The following is a 23,123-nucleotide window of genomic DNA, read 5'->3' as shown; positions in this document are numbered from 1 at the left end:
TAGGCAGAGAGGCAGGCAGAGAGAGAGAGGAGGAAACAGGGTCCCTGCTGAGCAGAGAGGCTGATGCAGGGCTTGATCCCAGGACCCTGAGATCATGACCTGAGCCGGAGGCAGAGGCTTTAACCCACTGAGCCACCCACGTGCCCCAAGAGTCAGATTCTTAACTAAGACACCGAGGCCCAGGCACCCCTCAAGTTTCTCTTTGAGGCAATGTTCGGTACCAGTGTTTTTCTGCCACCCAACACCTTTTTCCTGGCAATAATGCCTATTCATTATTCACTTATCTATATGTTAGGAGGAACACAAAAGAATTATATTCAAAGATGACCAGTAGCCTTGTTTTAAGATGCTAATCCTTCCAATGGTGTGAATGAAACCAGTGGATCCCTAGGGGTAGGATTTTTACATAGGAGAAGTTCTAGGCTCTCAGGATGCAGGGGGGGAATCCTGCCTGGACCCCTCTTACAAGACTCTGTCGACTCCCTCTCCCACAGTGGCAGATGAAATGCTGCAAGTGTGACTCTAGGTTGCCTCATAATTACAACGGTCACCGAGTGGAGAATGTGGTTTCGTCCTCTGGCCCCATGCGCTGGTGGCAGTCACAGAATGGTGAGCTCTGGCCACCTCCAGGGGCCTAAACTTGTGGGAGGTCCCACAGTGTGGGAGGTGGTTGGGGGGTACCCGGGAGCCCTTTTGGGTGTCCCAGGCATTTCTTATGGCGGTAGGACATGCGTGGTTGACAGACCTTCTGCCTCTCTGATGTTGTAGGTAGAAGAAGTTGCTAGAAGTTGAGGAAAGGGTAAGAAGAGTGAAGAATGCCTTTATTTCCCCCTACTTAGTTGCAGCGAGCTTGTTGTAGGAGTTGAGCTTGTAGAATAGACACATTGAAATCCTTTAGTGTGTTAGGGTCATCAAGAGATGATGGGAAGGAAATCTGGCCAAGGACAGGTGGGATCTTGAGTAGGAAATACAGGGAGAAGCACGTTGGTGCCGCTCCTCTCGAGAGGGAAACCAGAGGATGGATGTTAGCATTTCTGACTTCCCAGAGCTAGTAGAGTCCAGAGCCTTTTTTGGGCTGGGAAGGTAGAATTTCTCTAGTCTAAAGGTTCTACTTTCGGTCCTTCCAGATGTGAACCCTGTCTCTCTGCAGTTGGACCTGGACAGGAGGTTCCAGCTTCAAGACATCATGATGGATTTTAAGGTTTGCTTTCTGGGGATGGCAGTGGGTAGAAGAGGGGGAACCCGGGGGCATGTGGGCTTGGGCTTAGGGAGAGCACAGTGTCCTTGTCTCCCCAGGCTTGGGTGATGAGGAGGTGGGCTCCACTTCTCCACACTGAGGGGACACTTAACCCTGAGTCTGGGTCGAGGTGACAGAAGAGGCCCACTGTTGGGAGCACAGTGGCACCTCCAGGCCCCCTGTCCTGGCCATGCCGTGGTTATGGGTCTGTTCTCTCTCTGTATCCTCCATCCTCAGCCCATCTGATTCATTCAGCTCGCCAAGTACAAGTTCCACTGCGCCTGGTCAGTTATCATGCCGTCGTATACATATATTCTTGATATGTTTAATGCTTTTGCTGATGAGATTGAGTTTAACAAACAGCCAGTGACTGGCCTATCCTTATGAAAGATGTGCTTTGGAGCAGCACCCTTGATGGGCCATTCACTGCTGTCACATCTCAGAGTAACTTTTGGAATCTGCTTTTAGACCAGCCTCCTGAGATATTCCTTTGGGAGGGAACATTTTTGTTCATTTGTCATAGCCACACCCCCCCCCTGCCTTTTTTTGAGAAGATTTGATTTTATTCTTTCTCCAGAAATAGTCAAATATTTAAGGATCAAGCTCAGTTAATAAGATTGGGTGAGCACGAAGGGTGATATCATTTTCAGGAGCTAAAATGAGCTGTGCATAAAAAGCGATACGATCTGATTTCTTCCTTGGCTCCGAAAGTTAGCACTGAGATCCTCTCTTCAAGAAAAGGTCAAAAGTATTTTGAGAAATGACAGTATCACTTGAATAAATGCCGTGTCTAAAGGGGACACCTTTGAAGGGCAGCATTCATCTGGATGGATATTGTTAGTTACACTGTGTGCATTACTCATTCATTTACTTGTCCGTTCTTGCTACACATATACTAGCACTGGTTGTATGTTAGGTCGGGGGACAGATGCCTGGGGTGGAAAGATGAACAAAGCTAAGTCATGGTTCTCACATTGCTCTAGTTTATATTGGGAAGACAGGACTGATGAGGAGGTATGACAGGTGCTCTGATGTTGGTAGGAAATGGGGCTGGGAACACAGAGGGGTGTCCAACTTGGTCTGTCTTTGGTGGGCGGGGGGGGAGTCGCAGAATGCCCAGGAAAAGGTGAGCCATTGTAGGACACTGATAGTCAGGCAAAGGGCAAAGTTTATTCTTGGCAAAAGAGGACCACCCATAAAGTGCAAAGGCTTGGAGGGGAGAGGCAAGAGGCAAGAAGGTATGTAATGGTAGGGGGGTGGGCTTGGTCAAAGGAACGCATATATAGGGTCTGGAGGGGGAAATGTGTATATGGTGGTGAGAAGTAGGGACGTGGGAAGCTGCAGGCTGGTGAGAGATGAGTTTACAGACATTAATGGGGAGGAGGGAAGTAGACTAAATCTTCGTGCCTTCATTCAATGAATGACTGAGTGCCTTGTGTGTGCCAGATGTTGGGGTGCCCCTGGAGCAAGACAGACAGGGGGACCTGTGATTTACTGTAGTGGCTCTCAAACAAGGTATTTGGCAATTTCTGGAAATATTCTTGGTTGTCACAACTATGGGTATGCTACCTCCTGTGTATAGGTCAGGATTGCTGCTAATTGTCCTGTGATGATTGGGACGGCCCCACAGGATTTAGCCAGCTCCAAATCTTAACAGAGCCAAAGGCTGGGAAACCCTGGTCTAGGGGGAGAGGAATCAGAAGCAGCAAGCCAGATGATTGCAAATTGTGGTGACATTTATGAAGGAAACAAACAAAATGCTGGAATGGGGTAAGGTGGGCAGAGTGTGGGCCGAAGAATGTGTGCTAGATCGGTACGAAAAATCTTGGGAGGAGGCGACACTTAAGCTGAGAACAGAAAATGAGAAGGAGCCCACAAGGGGGAAGAGCATTCCAGGCAGAAGAAGCAACCTGAACGAAGTCTCTGAGGAGGGAAGGAGTGTGGTGCAGCTGAGGGCTTGGAAAGGTGGAGGTGCAAAGGGCCTGAGGTTTGCTGGGGAGACAGGCCCACATAGCACAGGACCTGGTCAGGAGTTCAGACTTATTCGAGAATGGGCAGGGGACTTGAATAGACATCTCGCCCAAGAAGACATACCGATGGCCAGTAGGCCGATGAAAAGATGCTCAACAGCAGTAATCATCAGAAAAATGCAAATCAAAATGGCATGGGTCTGTCACATCCTTGTTGGAATGGCTACGATCCAAAAGACACAAGTATGTGTTGGTGAGGATGTGGGGAAAAAGGAGCCCTTGCGTACTGTGGGTGGGAATGTAAATTGATGTAGCCACCAATGAAAATAATGAAATAGTACAGAGGTTCCTCCACAAACCTATAATCTGACAATTCCACCTGGGTATATGCCAGAAGGAAATGAAATCCCTGTCTCGAGGAGATATCTGTACCCTCCTGTTTATTGTCACACCATTCACAGCCCGAGACATGGAAACAAGCTAAGTGTTCATTTTGATGAACGGACAAAGAAAATGTAAGCCCTGTCCATACGTCTGTCCACAATGGGATAGTCAACTATAAAAAAGAAGGAAATCCTGGCTTTTGTGGCAACATATGTGGACTTTGAGGGTATCCCGCTTAGAGAAATAAGTCAAAGAAAGACAAACTTATATGTGGGATCTAAAGAAACTGAACCCACACAAACAGAGACTAGAAGGGTAGGTGCCAGAGGCAGGAGATGGGGAGATGTTGGTCAAAGGGTACGAACTGCCAGCTATAACTTGAGTAAGTCCTGGAGATCTAGTGTATAGCGTGGGGACTGTCCTGAACAGTGTCTTAGAAAACTGGAAATCTTACATGTTACCACCACACACAGAAATTGGGAATTACGAGAGGGGATGGATGTGTAACTATGACAATAATCACTCTGCGGTACGTACATGGGGCAAATCATCACACTGTGCCTCTGAAACTTACATATATGTCAATACTCTCTCAATAAAGCTAGAGAAACGAGAGCAGTGGGAAGCTGGTCTAGGTTTTTTCTCAGAGGGGTGACGCCATCCTTGTGGTGTGTGGCGGTGGGTGCGACCACCAGGGAGGTCGGGGGGCACCTGCGGGAGAGAGGTGAGGGGGATGGGCGGTGAAGCTGGAGACAGGGCCTGGTGTGGGATGTGTTTGGAGACTGGGTTTCCGAACCTGGGAGCCATCAGGGTAGAGACAGCATTGAGAGCCCCAGACATGGGTGGTCTCCCCCGGGGGAGGAAGGACCCCATGCGTCTTGTTGAGAGGCTTGTCCTTCATCTTTACGTAATGCAGACCCGGGATGGGGGGCGCGGGGGTCAGACAGTCAGCTAGGATACCCTGTCAGTTGAGGTGGGTAGAGAGGGTTGGAGGGCCCAGACGTTTGGCTGTGGGATAATTTTCTGGCCTGACCGCTGGGTGGTGGGCTGAGCAAGGATCGCATTCTTGTGGAGTGTAGATCACCTTTCTCTTGGTGTCCACGGTTCCCATGGGGGAAATCAGAGGGGGCCAGTGTTTGTCAGGAGAATTGGACCCGGAAACCCTGAAGCCCACTTGCTCCTCCCGCGCCCCTTCTCCTTCCCTCACTGTGATTCTTTCGGGGGAACCACCTGTGCATTTCCCTGCCCGTTTTGGTGATGTGTCTCTCTGGTGGCCCCTTCCGGCCAGTCCACAAGGCCCCTTACCTGGTCTTTGTCTCCGCAGGGGCCCATGCCCGCTGGGATGCTGATCGAGCGCTCCTCGGACTTCGGAAACACCTGGAAGGTGTACCAGTACCTGGCAGCTGACTGCACCTCCGCCTTCCCCCGGGTCCGCCAGGGCCAGCCCCAGAGCTGGCACGATGTCCGGTGCCAGTCCCTGCCCCAGAGGCCCAGCGGGCGCCCGGATGGGGGGAAGGTAGGTAGAGAGGACTCTGAAAAAGAGGCACATGGTTGTGTGTGTGTGTGGCGGGGTGCGGGGGGGGGGGTCCTTGCCACCACGTTACTCCCACAGTCCCCCAGCCCCCGGAGAAGAGACGGCCCCTCAGGGCACCTTGCTGTCTCCTGTGCTCCCTGGCCACTCCCAGAATATTTGCTGTTTGTCCCCTTTGGTGCTCAGGAGCAATATTTAAAAACATGTCGAGGGCACTGCGTCACCCAACCCTGCCCTCTTCCTTAGCCGCTGCCCCCGGCTCCTTGGCACAGCCCATCGTGGAAAGGGTAAAATCCCTTCTGCTGCAGTGGGAGGACTTTGAGATGGTTAGTTTAGATTCAGGTGAGCAAATTACACAAATTGAGTTCGAGCTCTGATTTCACCTGGATAGGGCTGAACAGAGGAAGGCGCTTTCTCAGTTTAACCCCTCCATCTGGCCCTTGGGAAAATTCAGGTACAAGCCATAGGTCCGGGTCACTGGAACTTAAGCCCCGAGAGAGAAACAGAGAACTTGCCTGTAGAAGCAGCTCAGAACTCTCTCCCTGACGCCTCGCACCTGGGGTAGGATTCTTGCCTAGCTGCCTTTCCCCTCCCCAGCCCCTGAGGGAGGCTGCAGGTTCTGACCTCCCTTCTCTGGTTCAGGCTCTCTCCCTGCACCCAGTGCTCAGCTCCCTGTGGATGGTGCCTCCTGAGTTACAGCGCAGCCCACACTCAGGTTAACTAACCACATTCCCTAGACTCCAGAGCGGAACACAGGACTTTTTCCCGATTTGTGGAGGGCTGTCATAAAGACTCTGGAGTCCCACAAAATGAGCTGTTTTTATGAAAAAGGGAAAGCATCGTGGAAATCGGGGTTGTCTGGAGAGCGGTGGTGACCACATCCATGAATCCTTGGGCCCTGGGCCTTCTCATTCATCCGAGGTGTTTGCAAAATTAGTATCCCCTAAACCCTCATGTGTACACTGTACATCTTACTATTATTTCTGACCCAAGGAAATCAGGAAATTCTTGGGATATCCCTTTTTCTCAGTGGAGAGAAGTTATCTACACTTGTGTGCATGCACACACACACACACACACACACAGACACACACACACACACACACACACACACACACACACACACATTTAGGGCCCAGTGACCATCTCACTCCCTCAGGGTGCTCGGCAGGCCTCATATCCATGGTCTGTTCAGGGTTCCAGGCGAGAAGGATCTTTGAGCCATGAGACAGGGATGGAGTATTGGTGGGAAGGTAGCCTTCCTCTGAGCTTGGGGTATCCCAAGTTTACCTCTTCCCCAGATCTTCCCTCCCCCTTTCTCTGTAGGTTCAACTTAACATTATGGATTTAGCCTCTGGGATTCCAGCCACTCACAGTCAAAAAATTCAAGGTCAGTGTGATTACTCCTCCTGCTTGTGGTGGGACTATGGGTAGGGAGCAAAACTTGAAACTTGGGACTTGAAACGGTTGGTCAGTTGGAACTTGGATGGCAGAAATTCCCTGGTCTTTCTTATTTCTGTCACATGGTTGGATGTAATACTTACCCGGTTTATTCCATTGAGCGGATGGGGTGGTGAAATCAGAATTCCTTTCCTTATTCATCCTGCCCTAGGAGACTTGATTGTGCTTCTAACTTCCTTTCTTTCCTTTCCCTTGCCCAACCCCCTCCTGCTTACTGTTTGCCCCCTCTCAGAGCTGGGGGAGATCACCAACTTGAGAGTCAACTTCACCAGGCTGGCCCCTGTGCCCCAGAGAGGCTACTACCCCCCCAGCGCCTACTACGCCGTGTCCCAGCTGCGTCTGCTAGGCAGCTGCTTCTGCCACGGCCACGCCGACCGCTGCGCCCCTCAGCCCAGCGGAGCCTCTGCTGGCCCCTCCGCTGCAGAGCAGGTGACAGCCTCTGGTGGGAAGGGCTGAGGGGAGAGAGCCAGACCACAGCGGACATTCTGGGGGCCCCTATAAAAGAGGGGAGGGCGCTCAATTTAAGATGTGGGTCTTTAACATTTTAGTGAGAGTGGAGTCTAAGTAATGATTCCTTCAAAGAGCAGAGATTTGTAGCCCTTCCAAAGCTTTCCGTCTGGCTTGGGACGACTTGATTTTCAGTCACCTGTAAGCACATCTGTGGGTCTTGCGGGGAGCTTAAGGTGATGCTGCTCAGTCCCGGCTACACGCTATAATTTCCTGGGGAGCTCTGTCCTTAGATATTCCATTTTTTTTTAAATTGTTTTTTTAAAGCTTCCAGGGGATTCTCAGCGCTGCCAGAGTGGAGAGGCACTGATCTGGGGAATCTAGTCCCACCTAGTGGCGAGGTCCGGGGCTGGGTGAGAGAAGAGAATCTCCCATCTTGCTCAGTCTACCCCAGAGCCGCTGACTCAGATGCGGCGGAGATGGGAAGGGAAGCTCTAGCTTCACCAGCAACCCTGGTGCTTTTGCTAGGAAAGGAAATGTGAGAACCATTAAGAGAGGGGAGAGAACCTTGGGCTCCGAGGCGGAGGAAACTGTCGTTTCGCTTTTCTGGAGCATCGGTTCTTCGTTCTTCAGTTAATCTCGAGAGCTCATTTGCCCTGGGGGTAGAGGGGCACAAGGCAGTCATGGTAAAATGGCCTGCGAGGGCAACACAGGTGCTGGGGGCCCTGGGCAGCTTCATCCTTCCCACAGCTGGGCCAGCCCCTGCCCAGGGCTGCAGAGGAGGTCAGAAGGGGACCAGCTCCAGGAACGTGTCATCCGTTAGGGCCTGGAGATGAAGGAGCAGAACACAGGCGGCAGAGGACTCAGTGCTGACGGATGAGGAAAGCAGTGTTCCGGGGGCTGCAGGAGGAGGGGCGGGGCACGCCCAGCCCCAGGGGCTCTGGAATCTGGCTGCACCCCCATCCCTTGAATCACTGCTTTAAAGCGTTCCAATGTCTGGGCCTTGTCCCTGAGCTGTGGATCTGAATTGGGCCTGGCCATGGTATTTTTTAAAAAAGCTTCCCCCATGACTGGAGTTACATCCAGGGTTGAGATCCATGGAAGTGGAGGAACCAGGGAGGCCCGGTGGAGAAGGTGCCCTCCCAGCCGGCAGGATCTCGCTGGTGAGGGGAGGAAGAAGGGAATTCCGGGCGGGAAGAAAAACATCAGGAAAGGCCAAGAGGTGGGGAGACATGGCTTGCGTGGGGTACAGCGGGAGGTGCAGCTTGGCCCTGCAGTTCCAAGGGGAAGTGACGTTGGGGCAGACGCCATTCAAGTCCTGCCTGCCAGGCTGAGGGTGTCGGGCTTAATTCATTTCTTTTTTCTTTTTTTTTTTTTTTTACTTTTTTTTTTTTAAAGGGTGAAGCTTTGCCGTGATTAATTATTTTTATTTATTTATTATTATTATTATTTTAATTTATTTAGTCAGAGAGAGAGAGAGAGAGCGAGCACAGGCAGACAGAGTGGCAGGCAGAGTCAGAGGGAGAAGCAGGCTCCCCATGGAGCAAGGAGCCCGATGTGGGACTCGATCCCAGGACGCCGGGATCATGACCTGAGCTGAAGGCAGCTGCTTAACCAACTGAGCCACCCAGGCGTCCCTTAATTCAGAAGACAGTGAGCACGTAATAGCTATTCTGTCTTTACATCTTAATGAGTCTAGTAACAATTGATCATAACAGACCCATTATCCAAGCAGCCGTGGTCAAAGATTGTTAGAACATCAATCTCCAGAGGGCCCACAAAGTTCTGGAATCAGAGTTTGCCAATAAGGGTGTCTGGGCACCTTCCAGGTGCTGCTTTGGACTAGGTAGGCATCAGGGGGACGTCCAAAGGCAAGGAATGAGCTTTTGTTTAGTTATTTTTTAAAGATGTATTTATTTGAGAGAGAGAGAGAGAGAGCGAGCACAGGGGGAGGGGCAGAGGGAGAAGGGGAGAGATTCCCAGGCAGACGCCGCCTGGAGCCCAATGTGGAGCTGATCCCACGACCTTGAGATCGGGACCTGAGCTGAAACCAAGAGTCAGAGGCTCAACTGACTGCACTATCCAGGTGCCCCAGGAATGAGCTTTAAAAAGCCTAGCTAGAGTACAAGGGCAGGCACATGCATGTACACATGTGTGCACACACACACACACAGCCACACATACACAACAGCACACAGGAAGGCAGCTGGGAGTGTCCTTGGAGCTGAGTGAAGACTGGAGGAGGTGGGGAGTCTGGACCCTGAGTGGTGGGGGGTGGAGGGGGCGGGGAGCTTGCTGGGACATTCCTTTGAGAATGATTCTTGCTAACTGGTGGCCCCTTTCCCAGGTCCATGATGTCTGTGTCTGCCAGCACAACACTGCCGGCCCCAACTGTGAACGCTGTGCACCCTTCTACAACGATCAGCCCTGGAGACCCGCAGATGACCAGGACCCCCATGAATGCCAGCGTAGGGTCCCGGACTCACCCCTGCCCCTGTAGTGGTTGGAGGGGTGCTGGCCCCTTTGGGCCTCAGTGATCTCACCTGGACACCGGGAGAAACTATTCTTTACTATTTAAATCTAACCTTGATCACACACTTGTAAGGGAAGCTCTCCTTATTCTGTGGGGATGGAGAGTTTGGGTTGCAGCTACTCTCTGCCTCCCCAAACCTTCTTCTCAGCCAGGCCCAGAGGGACCAAGGCTGGTCCGTGCTCCTGATGCCACACGGCCTTCATGGTATCCCCAGATCCTTCCTCTTCCGTCCCTTCCACTTGCCTTGTCCTGTGTAGGACGTATCTGGTTCCTTACTTCAGAGGGCCTCCTGGAGTCAGGGCCTTTCTCTGCACAATTGGGAGAAATAAGGGTCCCTGGCTCAGAGAGAGGCTGTGACCCAGCAGGAGATCCGTGGTGGCAGTGGTGGTTGGGGGTTGGGATGGATCATTCAAAGGGCTCCCTTTTTGGCTCCACATGGGTGTTATTCTTGGGTTAGTCCCCACACTGGGAGTTAGGAGGCCTGGGTTTTTACTCTAGTCTGCTTTCTTACTGGGCATATAATCTTAAATGAGTTACACAAGCCTCCCTAGGCCTCAGTTTCCGCATTTTCTAGACCTGAACATCTTGCAGAGTTGCAAGAGTTAGATGCCAGTGTGTTAGTGTGGAACGTGCTTTGTGGACGGAAGCAGGGCTGCTCTGTGGGTCAGCCCCGGAAATCTCCTTTTTCAGGGTGTGACTGCAACGGGCACTCAGAGACCTGTCACTTTGACCCAGCTGTGTTTGCCGCGAGCCAGGGGACACATGGAGGTGTGTGTGACAACTGCCGGGACCACACTGAGGGCAAGAACTGCGAGCGTTGTCAGCTGCACTATTTCCGCAACCGGCGTCCTGGCGCTCCCATTCAGGAGACCTGTATCCGTGAGTAGGGGCTCTGGGGACCCAGGTATTGTCCATCCACACTCTCCCTGGGAATACATGAGCCCTCGAGAAGCAAGAAGCCTTGCTTGTTTGTCAGGACTTGGGGGCAGTTGTTTTGACTTAGCTGTGCACTTCTAAGCAAGTCACTTAGCTTCTCTGGGTCGTCAATCAGTCAGTCAGTTGATAATTAGGTAGCTCTTATTTTGGACATAGGAGAGACAAAAGTAAATAGAAGAGATAGTTCCTGCTTTCAGGAAACACACACACTGTTTGGCAATGGAAACATACGACAGAGGCAGACAAAGCCCTTCGTCCACATTTATGTGACTGTTTTTACCATATGATAGTGTGGTTTGCTCTGTATTTTTCTCCCCACCTCCCCCCAATATTGAGAACTCCTCTGGGGCAGGGATTACATCCCCTATCCTCAGGCTCTAGCACCATGACAATCACATAGCTGATGCTGAAGAAATGTTTCCCGAAGGAACGTGGAACAGCCAGGAGTGACTTAGCATGTCCACAAGGCCGGTGTGTTCACACACAGCAGAGTGGACTGAACTGATCTGAATCAGGAGAGGTTAATCACAAAGGACTTTTTCTGATAGAAGAAGAATCTGCATTTTGCAAGGCCTGCAAGAGGTCTGGGTGTGGGGAGGAAGAGCGCTGGCTTGCTTCCGTTGCCGTCGCTGGGGTATGGAAAGAGTGAGAAAGGCAAGCCAACTTCTGTTTCCCGCAGTTACTTGCTGTGTGACTTGGAGTGTGTCCCTACCTTTCCGGGCTGTCATGAGGGTGACACAGAGCAACAGGCAAGCGTGCCCAGCTCAGTGCTTGGCACACAGCAGTCGTTTGGGAAAGAACGTCGATAGTATTTAACATGCGCCAAACACTGTTCTACCTGCTTTTCATTTACTCATTTATTCCTCAGAGGGAGTCTCTGAGAGTTGTATCATTGTGCCCATTTTAGAGATGTGGTAACTGAGGCCCAGAGGCGTTAAGTAACCTGACCAAGGTTGTCAGCTTGTAAGTGGTGCAATAAAGATCTGAACCAGGCAGTTTGGCTTCTACAGTCTGCTCTTCACGTTCTGCTTTTCCTCTTTATGTTCACTGTGGTGGCTGCTTTTGTCTCTCAGCTTGTGAGTGTGACCCCGATGGGGCGGTGCCGGGAGCTCCCTGTGACCCAGGGACTGGGCAGTGCGTGTGCAAGGAGCATGTGCAGGGGGAGCGTTGTGACCTGTGCAAGCCAGGATTTACAGGACTCACCTATGCCAACCCGCAGGGCTGTCACCGTGAGTAGGGGGACCCAGCTTGGGATAGCAAGGGGAGGGTGAGATGGGCCCCCAGCCACCGGACTTAGCTCACAAGGCTGTATGCTGCGGGCTGGGTGCCGTGTCCTGGGCGTCCAGCAGGTGGCAGCGCAGGACTGGTTTGGAAGGTGGTCCTGAGTCAGCTGGAGGGAGGGAGGGCGGGCTGGTGGTCAGGTGCCAGTCAGGCCTCCTGAGTCAGTCAGGTTATCTGGAAAGAACAACCCTGCCTGGTTCTTTCCCCAGGCCGGGTCCTCTCCCTGATGTGTGTCCCCTAGGGGTGTGCTTTGGTGGGCTTGTGAGCGGAGTAACCCTCTGTCCTGCAGGCTGTGACTGCAGCGTCCTGGGGTCTCGTCGGGACATGCCATGCGATGAGGAGAGTGGGCAGTGCCTGTGTCTGCCCCACGTGGTGGGCCCCAAATGTGACCAATGTGCTCCCTACCACTGGAAGCTGGCCAGCGGTCGGGGCTGTGAGCCGTGTGCCTGTGACCCTCACAACTCCCTCAGCCCCCAGTGCAACCAGGTACAGGAGGGAGTGGTCCCCTGGGTCCCTCCACGGGAAAGGGGGCCTGCCCCCCTGCCTCTGTCTCCCCTGCATGCTGCCGAGAGTCAGACTGGGCTGCTTCTGCCCCATTCTCCTTGGGGAGGCCACCGGATTTCCCTCCTGGTGTGGATCTGAGCCTTCCTCGAGCCATTCGGGGCTTTGGCATCCCAGCCCATCCCTCAATAGGTGCCCTTGTTTCGGGGGCACCCCCTCTCTGCGGGCGGTCAGCGCGTCCTGGACCCTGTGTGCCGAGCAGGGATCTGGGACCCAGGCCCCGATACCAGGACACGGCCGGGCCTGGCGGGACGCTCCCTCACGGTGCTCCCCCTACAGTTCACAGGCCAGTGCCCCTGTCGAGAAGGGTTTGGTGGCCTGACGTGCAGCGCCGCAGCCATACGCCAGTGTCCCGACCGGACGTACGGAGATGCTGGCACAACGTGCCGTGGTGGGTGCCTTACTGAGTGGGGGGACGCGGGGGCTCTGGGGGCGAGCGCGTAGGTGGGCAGTGCGTAGAGGGTGTGCGGCAGGGTCTGTGGTATGGGAGGACATCCTGTAGTGGAGCGTGTGGGGTGGGCCCTGGCAGCCCCCTGAAAGCGTGTGTTCCCCGCCACTGCTCCAGCCAGCCTCAGGGCCCCCTGTCGTCAGGCCGGACCCTGTCCTCCTGACTGGAGGGTGGGGGATGGCTTCCCTCCCTGTTTCCCTGAGACAGCACTTCCCAGAAGCCATCTCTGGGGCAGCAGCAGGGAGGGGAAGAGTTTCCTCCTAGATGGAGAAAGTGAGTCCTGAGGGGAGAGGTGTGGTTTCCCCAGAGCCTTTTTGACAAGCAGCCACAGGAGCGTGGGACCTGGAGCGTGCAGACCCGGGTCTGGTCTTAGCGTGGCCTCTGTCTTGCCAAGTGGCTGGGCCAGCAGCTGTCCCCATGGCCTCAGGTTCCTAAGGGCCCATAGCACTTAATATCCCTGTGCCTGTCGCCGTCTACACATGTGGGGGAAGGGGCGGGGTTGACTCTGTCACAGAGGGGCTGTGCGAGCTGGTGGGTGTCTAGCTGAGGGCGGTGCCTGGCACACAGTAGGTGCTAAGTGAGGACATGCTTTTGTTGCTGCCCTTGCCGTGATTTTGCTCTGGCCTTGACTGTCTGCTGTTCCAAGTCCTGTCAATGGGCCCTGAGGTTGGACCTTGCTTCAGGCTCTCCCCACCACATGCCTTTGGTTCCTGAGCCCCCACCCTGACCACCATCTTTTCCCGTTTTAGCCTGTGACTGTGACTTCCGGGGAACCGAGGGCCCAGGCTGTGATAAGGTCTCAGGCCGCTGCCTCTGCCGTCCTGGCTTGACCGGACCCCGCTGTGATCAGTGCCAGCGAGGCTACTGTGACCGCTACCCGGTGTGCGTGGCCTGCCACCCTTGCTTCCAGATCTACGATGCCGACCTCCGGAGCCAGGCCCTGCGCCTCAGTGGCGTCCGCAATGCCACCGCCGGCCTGTGGCCAGGGCAGGGCCTGGAGGATCTTGGCCTCACCTCCTGGATCGCGGATGCGAAGAGCCAGATGGAGCAGATCCAAGCCATCCTCTCCCGTCCCTCGGTCACCGAGCAGGAGGTGTCCCAGGTGGCCAACACCATTTTCTCTATCAGGTAAACTTCCCCTTCCCTGCCCAGCACCCAGAAGAATTCCATCATGCGGGTTCACCTAAGTGGCGCACGCTGGTCCTTCATTCCGCTGGCACAGCCCTTTCCGGTTTACAGAACATTCTCACATGCACGCTCTCTTTGAACGATCACAGCAGTCCTGTGAGGTTGGTGTGTTGGGTGCCATTACTTTGTTTTACAGGTGGGGAAACAGGCACAGATAGGTGTGGGACAGTCACGTGGCCACTAAGGGGCAGAGCTGGGACTCTGAGTGCGAGCAGGAGCCCCAGTGTTCTTTCAAGTGCCCGGTGCTGCCCGTGGGAGAGAGTCAGCTTGGGATTAGTCACGCGGGTGCAGGGCATCTGAGAGGCAGGGGCTCTAAAAATAACTTGTATTTGCCTTTGGAATGGGAGCGGTCCCACCCACGCCTCCTTCCTACCAGCAGAGGCGCCTTCTTAGGTTTGGTTCTGGAAGTTTCTATAATTAGTTTGCATTCCCCACGCATTAGCTGATTTTTCAGTGCCCAGAACCATCCAGGTGTGGGATTGACCTGCGTCTTAGAACTGAGTTGGTGTTTGGTAGGCTGAAAAAGCAGGCATGGAAGGGTGTCCATGGAGGGACATTCTGTACCAGAGCAAAGCCTGTGGGTAAGGAAGGCAAAGCTTGTGGGAGGGAGTTGGCGGTTGGTAGACCAGCAAAGGGGATGGGGAGAGAGCTGAATGGCTGTGGGCCAGGGCTGGTGGATTCTGACCCCATTTGGGTGGAGACCACCCCCCCCCAACAGCTGTGGGTGCTCATGGGGAGGTGTGGGCTACAGAGGAGAGACCTAGGAGCCTGGCAAGCAGGTGGTGGTGCGGGGGAAGCCGATGTCAGCCAGCAGCGACTCAAGGAGGAGGGGCTCATGGAAGCCAGCTCTGGGAAGGTGCGGCAGGCTCAGGATGGTAGAGTCACGCAAGTCGGGGAAGGAGAGGTCTTTGTGATCTGCCTGCTGAGGGATGGAGGGAACCGGGGTCGGCTCTCTTGGCCTTTGTCCTGCAGAATCCTCCTCAGCCTGTGGAGTCTACGTTCTGTGGCCTTTGCTGAAGACTTCTCTCTTTCCTGGCTCAGAGAGCTTTCTCCAGGGGCTGGCAGGTTCTGAGGAAGCAGGCCCTCTCCCAAATTTTCGTGAAATCTCTTCTCCTATCACAGGCAGACTCTCCAGGGCCTGCAGCCTGATCTGCCTGGAGAAGAGGAGGCCTTGTCCCTCTCAGAAGACGTGAAGAATCTGGACAGAAGCTTCAATCGTCTCCTCATTACGTATCAGAGCAAGAAGGACCAGTTTGAGAGGATAAGCGGCGCCAATCCTTTGGGTGAGGAGGACTGCTCGGGTGCCCGGGAGGCTGAGCCCCGCCTCAGCCCTGCACCTGCTGCTTCTCCATCTCCAGGCCTGGGGGGGCCTGGGCGGCTCAGTTCCCTTCTTGTCCTCCCCCAGGGGCCTTCCGGGTGCTGAGTGCAGCCTACCAGCGGTCTTCCCAGGCTGACCAGCAGGTCTCCGACAGCTTCCAGCTGCTCGTACAGCTCAGGGACAGCTGGAGAGAGGCAGAGAGGCTGGAGGGTCAGCTGGGAGGAGGAGCTGGAGTCAGCGGTTCCCAACTTGTGGCCCTGAGGCTGGAGATGGCTTCCTTGCCTGATCTGACACCCACCATCAACAAGGTGACTCAAAGCATGGAACCCCACATCCCTGCTCCAGCTTGTCACAAGCCAGCTGGTGCTGTGCCTCCTCCTGGGGCAGTGTGAATTGCCCCACGCCCCCACCCATCCTGATCTTTGGCCCCTCACGGTGTGCTCAGTGGTTGCTAAGGAAACACGTTTTTTGGTGCCTGGTTGCCATGGAGATGTCTGGCTGTTTGTTCCCGGGGTGTGGGCTGGAAGTGGTGGTTGAAGAGCCTTGGGTACCCTCTTTGATGCTCCCTTCTCTCCACAGCTCTGCGGGGGCTCCAGGCAGGCGGCCTGTACCCCAGGAGCGTGCCCTGGAGAGCTGTGTCCTCAAGACAATGGCACAGCATGTGGCCCTCACTGCAGAGGTGCCCTCCCCAGAGCGGGTGGAGCCTTCCGGATGGCGGGGCAGGTGGCCCAGCAACTGCAGGGTTTCAACGCCCAGCTCCAGCAGACCCGGCACATGGTGGGTGAAGCCATGGCAGGGCAGGCACACGTCGGTCAAGGCTAAGGCGATAGAGCCCCCAGGGCAAGTCAGTTTTAATTTCACAGGTCAGGAGACAGAAGTCCAGAGAGGTTAAGTAACTTGTCTGAGGCCCCACAGCAAGTGAGAGGTCGAGGAGGGGGGCCAGTGATTTGGGCTTTTTAACCTGACTCCCCATCATTGCTTCCAGAGCCAAACCAGGTTAGCGCCCCGTGTTTCCCAGGTAGATTGCGGGTAGCGGGTATCCACAGAATCCCTGAGGGCTGCTGGGAGGCACTCTCGGGGCCTTGACCACGGCTGACCTATGGCGTGTGCTGGCAGATCAAGGCAGCTGAGATAGCCGCCTCGAAGGTGCAGTCAGACGCTCAGCACCTGGAGACCCAGGTGAGCGCCAGCCGCTCCCAGATGGAGGAGGACGTCAGGCGCCTGCGGCTCCTCATCCAGCAGGTCCGGGACTTCCTGTCAGGTGAGCCTGGCCCTTACCCTCCTTTGGTCTGATGTCTGGACTCCTGCCTGGCGCTGGACCCTCTGGTCCCTCCATCGAGCTCGCTGCCTCCTCCCGTCGCCTCCAGGCCACGGTTAACTGCCAGAACCCTTCAGGTGTTCTCGTTCCTCATCCCGAACTCCTCCCTGCCTTTCCCTCATTCTTGGAGTTACTGTGGCCTCTGTGCCCCTCCTGGGTGTGGACTTGTGTCTTCCTGCCCATTCTTGACCAAGCTGACTCTTACCAGCCTCAGAGACAGGACACGTGCTTTCTCGGCCTGGAATCCTCGTTCCAAGGATGCTGATTCTTACCCTCATGGCTCCATTGGAAGGCCATCTCCCCAGAGCCGCCTTTCCCGACCACCCCATCTGGTCCTCCTCCACCCCCCCCGCGCCCCCCCAGCGCCCGACCCTCATGGTCTAACCTTCCTCACACTGCTCCAAGCCTGTGGTTGTTGAATCCGTTTGTGTACGAGTGTATCGTTAGTCTCTCCACTAGATTCTAAAGTCCAGGGGGAAAGGGATGGCTGTCTGCCTTGTTCACTGTGTCCCTGGCACCCAGCATAAGCCAGACACAGAAAAGCACCCCATCTTGTTGAAGGGGTGAATGAAGCAGATCCCCTCTTTTGCTGGCCCAGGAGCGGAAAGCTCCCTGGACAGGACTCAGGGCGGGTTGCTTTCCTCTTGGCCTCATCTTTTGCTTCTGCAAACTGGGATGGTAGTATTCCATATTATTAGATTTCTGGTCCCTGCCCGGGAATTTACTTGGCCGGGAGCCCAGTTCCTAGGAGCCGAAGCCTTGGTGTGACGACAAGGCTCTTCTCTGCTCCTATTGCGGTGCCTTTGCTCCCAGCCAGCCCCAGCTCCTGCCTGGGTGTCGGGGGCAGGTTGGAGAGGGGTGGAGAGGGTCTGCAGCCGTGGCTTGTCTGAGGCCAGGCTGGAGTCAGCCTCCCGGGGAGCCCCAGAATGGGGGAGAGTGGATGCAGGGAGGTGTTGCTCCGGAAACAAGGACGAAGGGGCAGGCCCAAGTCTGGGGCTTGGACTCGCAGATAAGGAAATCCTCCCCGATGCAGAGCCTAGTGATGCTGAATGACATCGTCGTTGACCAGGCGGTGGGAGGCAGGTTAGGAAGTCTCTGGGCTCATGTGGATCAGCGGGGAGTCCCTCTTGTCCTATAAACTGTACGTGTGTCTCAGATCAGGTCCTTTGACGGGGCCAGGGGCAGGGAGAAGGAGCAGGGTCTGAGGGAAGCGTGATGCTTGTGAAGGGCCCAGGACAGTTCTAGCAGTCTCCACGGCAGTGGGATTTGGTGTGCAGAGAACTGTGCAGGGGCACAGGTACTAACCGGATGCTGCCGTGTACAGGGTCATTGTGGGGGTATATGTGGGAGGCCTGTGGGGGAAGGAGGACATGTGGTCTTTCCCACGAAAGGAAAAGAAAAGTCTTTCCTTTCTTTGAGTTTCCATTGAACTCAAATGGAATTCACAAAATCATCGCTCACGCTTATTGAGTTCTCCCTAAGTGCCCAGCCCCGTTCTAAGTGCTTCATGGGTATTACATGACGTAATCCTGGTTGCCTACCACTTTGCAGAGGAGGGTTTCGGGCACAGGGAGGTTAAGGAACCTGCCAAAGGGCATCCAGGTTGGAGGGAATACAGATAGGAGTCTTCTCACTCTGCTGCCCACACTCTAGATGATTGTACTATTAGATGGATAAACACACACACACACACACACACACACACACACAATTTTTGCTTAAAAAGTTTTCCCTCTCTCTGGATTGCTTCCCTGCCTCACTTCTCCAGACCTAAGTCCGATTCCCCCTTCTAAGAATCCTCTAGATGACCCATTCTCCAGGACCCCCCCCCCCTCCCATCAGACTGGGTTAGGGCACCCCTCCAGTAGTCCTCTGAGCCCCTGTGCTCGCCGTTGGCACTCAGGCTGGCCATCCTTGGTGATGTGCCTGTCTGTTTTGAGCTCTGTGAGGACAGGGATTGAGTCTGTTTTGATTTTCAGTCTCAGTTCCCCACGTGCTGGCCTCAAATCCCAGGACAAACCACCCAGGTGGTCAGGTGCCCCCTTCCCCTACCACATCAGTCCCTTGATCTATAAAAGTGAACGGGAGAGATAGGGAGGAGATGCCACATCTGTACTTCTGACCTTGCTCTCTGAGCTGGAGCTGGCTTATAAAATCCTTGCTGACTGGTTGTTTGATTTTGTCCTTTGGGGTTGAGGACCATGACCCATTTCACAGGTCTGCAAAGTGAGCTCAGAGGAGCCATTTGACTTGAAGCCAGTTTGCTTGAAGAGTAGAGGGGAAGCCTGGGTATGGAGGTCTTTGAATCATTCATTAGCTCTACAAACACCAAGTGCCTCTGAGGGTCAGGCACTGCGGCCGGGGCCGAGGATATGCAGGACGCCCAGTCCCTGCCATCACAGGGCTTCTAGCCGGGTAACGGGAGACAGATAGGTGAGCAAGGGTTCGGCGTGTGGGAGGCAACAATTGCTAGGGAGAAGACAGAGGAGAGTAAGGGGTATCAGCATGGGGAAGGTTGTGATTCTAGATCGCATGGCCAGGCTTGGCCTCTCTGAGAGGTGACACTGGAGCAAAGACCCGATGTTCTTTCTCTGCCTTTGCACAAAGGAGCACACTGGCCTGGGGAGGGGTGTGTGGAAGGAGTCTGCTTGCCAAGGAAGCAGTTCGGCTCTGGCCGCTCTCCCCAGCGTAGGGCTGCTGCTGTTCGCGCTGTAGGCATTGTTCAGTCCCAGCTGCCTGGCAGCTCCTCCTTCTCTCCAGCCAGCAGTTTCCTGTGGCATCAGACACTTAGCTGCCACAGCTGTGCCCACAGACTCCCCCCCACACCCCCCGCCACCTCCACAGCGTTCCCGGAAGTTCTGAGAACGGGCCCCTGAGTGTCCCTGCAAGAGTGCGGCGGCTCCTCGGGTGGCCGAGGGCAGAGAGGCACGTGGGTGCTTCCCATGGATCTGCTCAGCTTGGAGAAGCCCCTGATCTTTGGGGAGGTGGCGAGGCTCTGGGATCTGATGGATGGCTGTCTTTCAGACTCAGACACCGATGCGGCCACCATCCAGGAGGTCAGCGAGGCCGTGTTGGCTCTGTGGCTGCCCACAGACTCGGCCACGGTCCTGCGCAAGATGAATGAGATCCAGGCCATTGCCGCCAGGCTACCCAACGTGGACCTGGTGCTGTCTCAGACCAAGCAGGACATTGCTCGGGCCCAGAGGCTCCAGATGAAGGCCGAGCAGGCCAGGTATGGCCCGGGGCCCCGGGCCTGTGCTTCTCCCTGCCCAGGGCTAGACTGGGGTTTTGCTTCCCGACTCCTTGGGTTGCTGGCAGAGGGTAAAGAATCTGTACACGTCAGACGGGTGTAGAGGGCTGGAGGACAGGCGGGGTGCTTACCATGGTGGGGGTGGTGAAGTGAGAAACGGTGTCCACCCTGTCTTCCATATTGGTGACGCCAAAGGGGGTCTCTGACATAACGCTCCCACTGCCCAGGTCTGCTTGGTGAGATCCTGGGATGGAAAAGCTGCTGTGTTAGGGCTCCCTTTCTAGTCTTGGCTGGGAGGGAGAGTCTCTTGAGCTCGTCGGTGAGCAGAGCCACGCATCTCTTCATTCACTGGTCTCCTTCCCTCACCTCCGCTCCCCTCCCCCCGCTGCCGCAGGAGCCGAGCCCACGCCGTGGAGGGCCAGGTGGAGGATGTGGTGGGGAACCTCCGGCAGGGCACGGTGGCACTCCAGGAAGCTCAGGACACCATGCAAGGCACCAGCCGTTCCCTTCGGCTTATTCAGGAGAGGGTTGCGGAGGTGAGGGGTGTGGTTTCCTTCCACTGGATTTGGGGGTGAACAGACAGATTCAAAGATACAGAAAATGCCAGAAAGTGACCTGGAAGGGGACCTAAAGAGGGAAGACTATGAACTATGGGCCTATGGGCGTGGCTTGGAGCTCTTGGTTTTCTGGTTGTGAGGCTTGATGGAAAAGGCCAGGGGTGGGCTCTGGGCTGCAGCGGGGTGTGTGTGTGTGTGTGTGTGTGTGTGTGTGTGTGTAGGGATTGGCTGAGCTGGGAGGGAGGGGGCTGCCTGGATGCCAGAGGACAGAGAGAGGGGATCAGCAAGGGGACAATAGTGGTATCCTGCTTGGAGAGAGTTTTTGCTACCTGATGAGCTGGGCCAGAGAAGGACAAGGCTGCTGCTTAGGAGATCTGCCACAAGCCAGGTCTCTCTCCCCACCAAGGTTCAGCAGGTCCTGGGGCCGGCCGAAGGACTGGTGGCTGGAATGACGTCGCAGCTGAGAGACTTCCGGGCGCGGATGGAGGAGCTCAGCCGCAGGGCCAGGCAGCAGCGGGAGCAGGCAGCGAGGGCCCAGCAGCTCACGGAGGGTGCTGAGCAGCGGGCACTGAGCGCCCAGGAGGTGAGGGCGGGTGGAGGTTGTCCTGGGCAGAACCAGCCAGGGGTGAGGGTCCTGAGCAGGAGAGGACTCTGTATGCTATCTGAGACCCTGGGCTCAGAAGCGATTGGAGCATGTTATTCTAGAATCCTCAGAAAGGGCTTCAGGATTCACTCTGACCTGGCCTGGCATCTGGACCCCACCTCGGGCCACCTCTGGGGAGTCAGTTCAGTGGTGTTGCAAATGATCTAGTCCAGTCCCTCTCTGTTTCCAGAGGGAGGGGTCACATTGTCTGGCCCCAAACTCACCTACAAAGCAGGTCCCTTGACATCCAATCCAGAGCCTGTCCCCTGCTGTGGCTTCCCAGCCCAGAGGCAGTCTTGACTTAACCTAACCTGTGCCCCCACCATTGTCAGAATTGTGTCAGAGAGGCAATCAGAGGGCCCTCCTCTGGGTCTCCAGTGTACCAGGAACTTCGGCATTCATGGTCAGGGTCAGTAGCGGCCTGGTTGCCGAGTACGCTGCCAAGTGACCACTAGGTGCCCGGCGCTGGGTGGGCAAGGACAGGAGCAGATGGAGGGAGGGACGTGCAGATGAAGGAAGATACGGCCTGGGGTCTCGGGGTTTTCACAGGCCCGAGCCACCCCCTGGCATGTGGATTGGAGTGCTGTCGCGTGCTTTAGTTAAAGGTCTTTAGAACTTTGGGTGCTGCTGCTTATGGCCCTGAGGTGGTTTTCCCTTTTTCAGGGATTTGACAGACTAAAGCAAAAATACGCTGAGTTGAAGGACCAGTTGGGTCGAAGCCCCATGCTGGGGGCGCAGGGCAGCCGGATCCTGAGCGTCAAGACGGAGGCCGAGGAGCTGTTTGGGGAGACCATGGAGATGATGGACAGGATGAAAGGTGAGGGGACGCTGCTGGGGCTTGGCCTCCTGGCATCCCGGGAGGCAGGTCCCAGCCCAGGGCTTCTGAGGCCCGGCCTTGTCAGAGCTGGCCGTGCTGAGGGGGCGAGAGCAGTGGGGCTTCTCCAGGTGCCCAGGGACTAGGAGGCACGATGATGGGGCTGTGGGGACTGAGGAGATGCTTGTAAGATTTGTGCTGCCCTCAGGAGCTTGCAGTCCAGACGGGGCCATCTTCCTGGTCCCCTGCAAGATGCCTGGAACTACCCAGCAGCACAAGGGGGTCCGTGACGGGAGCCTGCATGAGCAGTACTCTGTGGACGGACGTTTCTGTCAGGAGAAGTGCTCGGTGAAGGGAATATTCAGAAGAGATAAGACTTGACGTAGGCCTGGGGGAGGCTGTGAGGAAAAGCAGGGACTTTAAGACAGGGTGAGGGGAAGCAACAAGACATGTTCTGGGGCTGGGGGGCAGGAGCACCCAGCAGGAGAGAAGGGGTGAAGAGGGTCGGAATGGTTGGGAGAGAAGCAGCATGGGGTCAGTGTGGCTGGGTCCACAGGGCTGGCCTCAGGGCCAGCACGAGAGGGGTGAGAGTGGAGAACCATCCAAAGGTTTTGAATATAGCAGGGACAATAAAAAATTGTTGTCAAAAGGGTTCTGAGGGGGCGCCTGGGTGGCTCAGTGGGTTAAGCCGCTGCATTCGGCTCAGGTCATGATCTCAGGGTCCTGGGATCGAGCCCCGCATCAGGCTCTCTGTTCAGCAGGGAGCGTGCTTCCTCCTCTCTCTCTCTCTGCCTGCCTCTCTGCCTACTTGCGATCTCTGTCTGTCAAATAAATAAAATCTTAAAAAAAAAAAAAAGAAAAGAAAAAGGGTTCTGAGGTTCTTCCAATGTGAGAGCAGGGATTTCCAGGAACTGGGCTCCGTCTCTAAGATGTGATGACGGGTCACTGCCCTGGTGTGCCCAGCAAACGCCACAAACAGAATTTCTCTGAATTTCAGAGAAAACAGACAAGAATCTGTTTGGCCGGCAGGTGGACACCCTGGGAAGGTCGGGCGGGTGAGTTGACGAGGTAGGCTGGAGGCTGCGGCCAGCCATCCCAGAAGGGTGAGCTGCTAAGCCTGATGGGGTTGCCAAGGCTTGCGTCAGTGCCCACCCTGCCCTCGTCCATCAGTGTTTCATGCGAAGATAAAGGATGTTCATCAGACCTGTCGACAACAGGTCATTAATCCTTTAGGTAAGAGAACCAG

General features: G+C 55.3%; 1 protein-coding gene across 11 annotated transcripts in view; it reads left to right on the top strand.

The window, feature by feature from the left end:
* LAMB3 (laminin subunit beta 3) overlaps positions 1–23,123 on the top strand; it is a 171,173-nt gene that overhangs the window by 146,032 nt on the left and 2,018 nt on the right. For all 11 annotated transcript variants that reach the window (XM_082701793.1, XM_082701789.1, XM_082701794.1 and 8 more), the window contains 19 exons: positions 495–609; positions 1,128–1,201; positions 4,916–5,107; positions 6,449–6,512; positions 6,816–7,012; positions 9,378–9,498; positions 10,254–10,442; positions 11,573–11,728; positions 12,070–12,266; positions 12,621–12,732; positions 13,539–13,917; positions 15,100–15,260; positions 15,383–15,603; positions 15,875–16,072; positions 16,412–16,556; positions 19,638–19,845; positions 20,258–20,399; positions 20,827–21,003; positions 21,727–21,880. In XM_082701793.1, the coding sequence (XP_082557919.1) occupies positions 495–609; positions 1,128–1,201; positions 4,916–5,107; positions 6,449–6,512; positions 6,816–7,012; positions 9,378–9,498; positions 10,254–10,442; positions 11,573–11,728; positions 12,070–12,266; positions 12,621–12,732; positions 13,539–13,917; positions 15,100–15,260; positions 15,383–15,603; positions 15,875–16,072; positions 16,412–16,556; positions 19,638–19,845; positions 20,258–20,399; positions 20,827–21,003; positions 21,727–21,880 (3,202 nt within the window). The remainder of the gene's footprint in view (positions 1–494; positions 610–1,127; positions 1,202–4,915; positions 5,108–6,448; positions 6,513–6,815; positions 7,013–9,377; positions 9,499–10,253; positions 10,443–11,572; positions 11,729–12,069; positions 12,267–12,620; positions 12,733–13,538; positions 13,918–15,099; positions 15,261–15,382; positions 15,604–15,874; positions 16,073–16,411; positions 16,557–19,637; positions 19,846–20,257; positions 20,400–20,826; positions 21,004–21,726; positions 21,881–23,123) is intronic.

This window comes from Mustela nivalis (assembly GCF_964662115.1).
Source record: "Mustela nivalis genome assembly, chromosome: 16".
NCBI lineage: Eukaryota > Metazoa > Chordata > Mammalia > Carnivora > Mustelidae > Mustela > Mustela nivalis.
The sequence above is the reverse complement of the archived record's forward strand: the minus strand, read 5'-3'. Positions and strand labels throughout refer to the sequence as shown.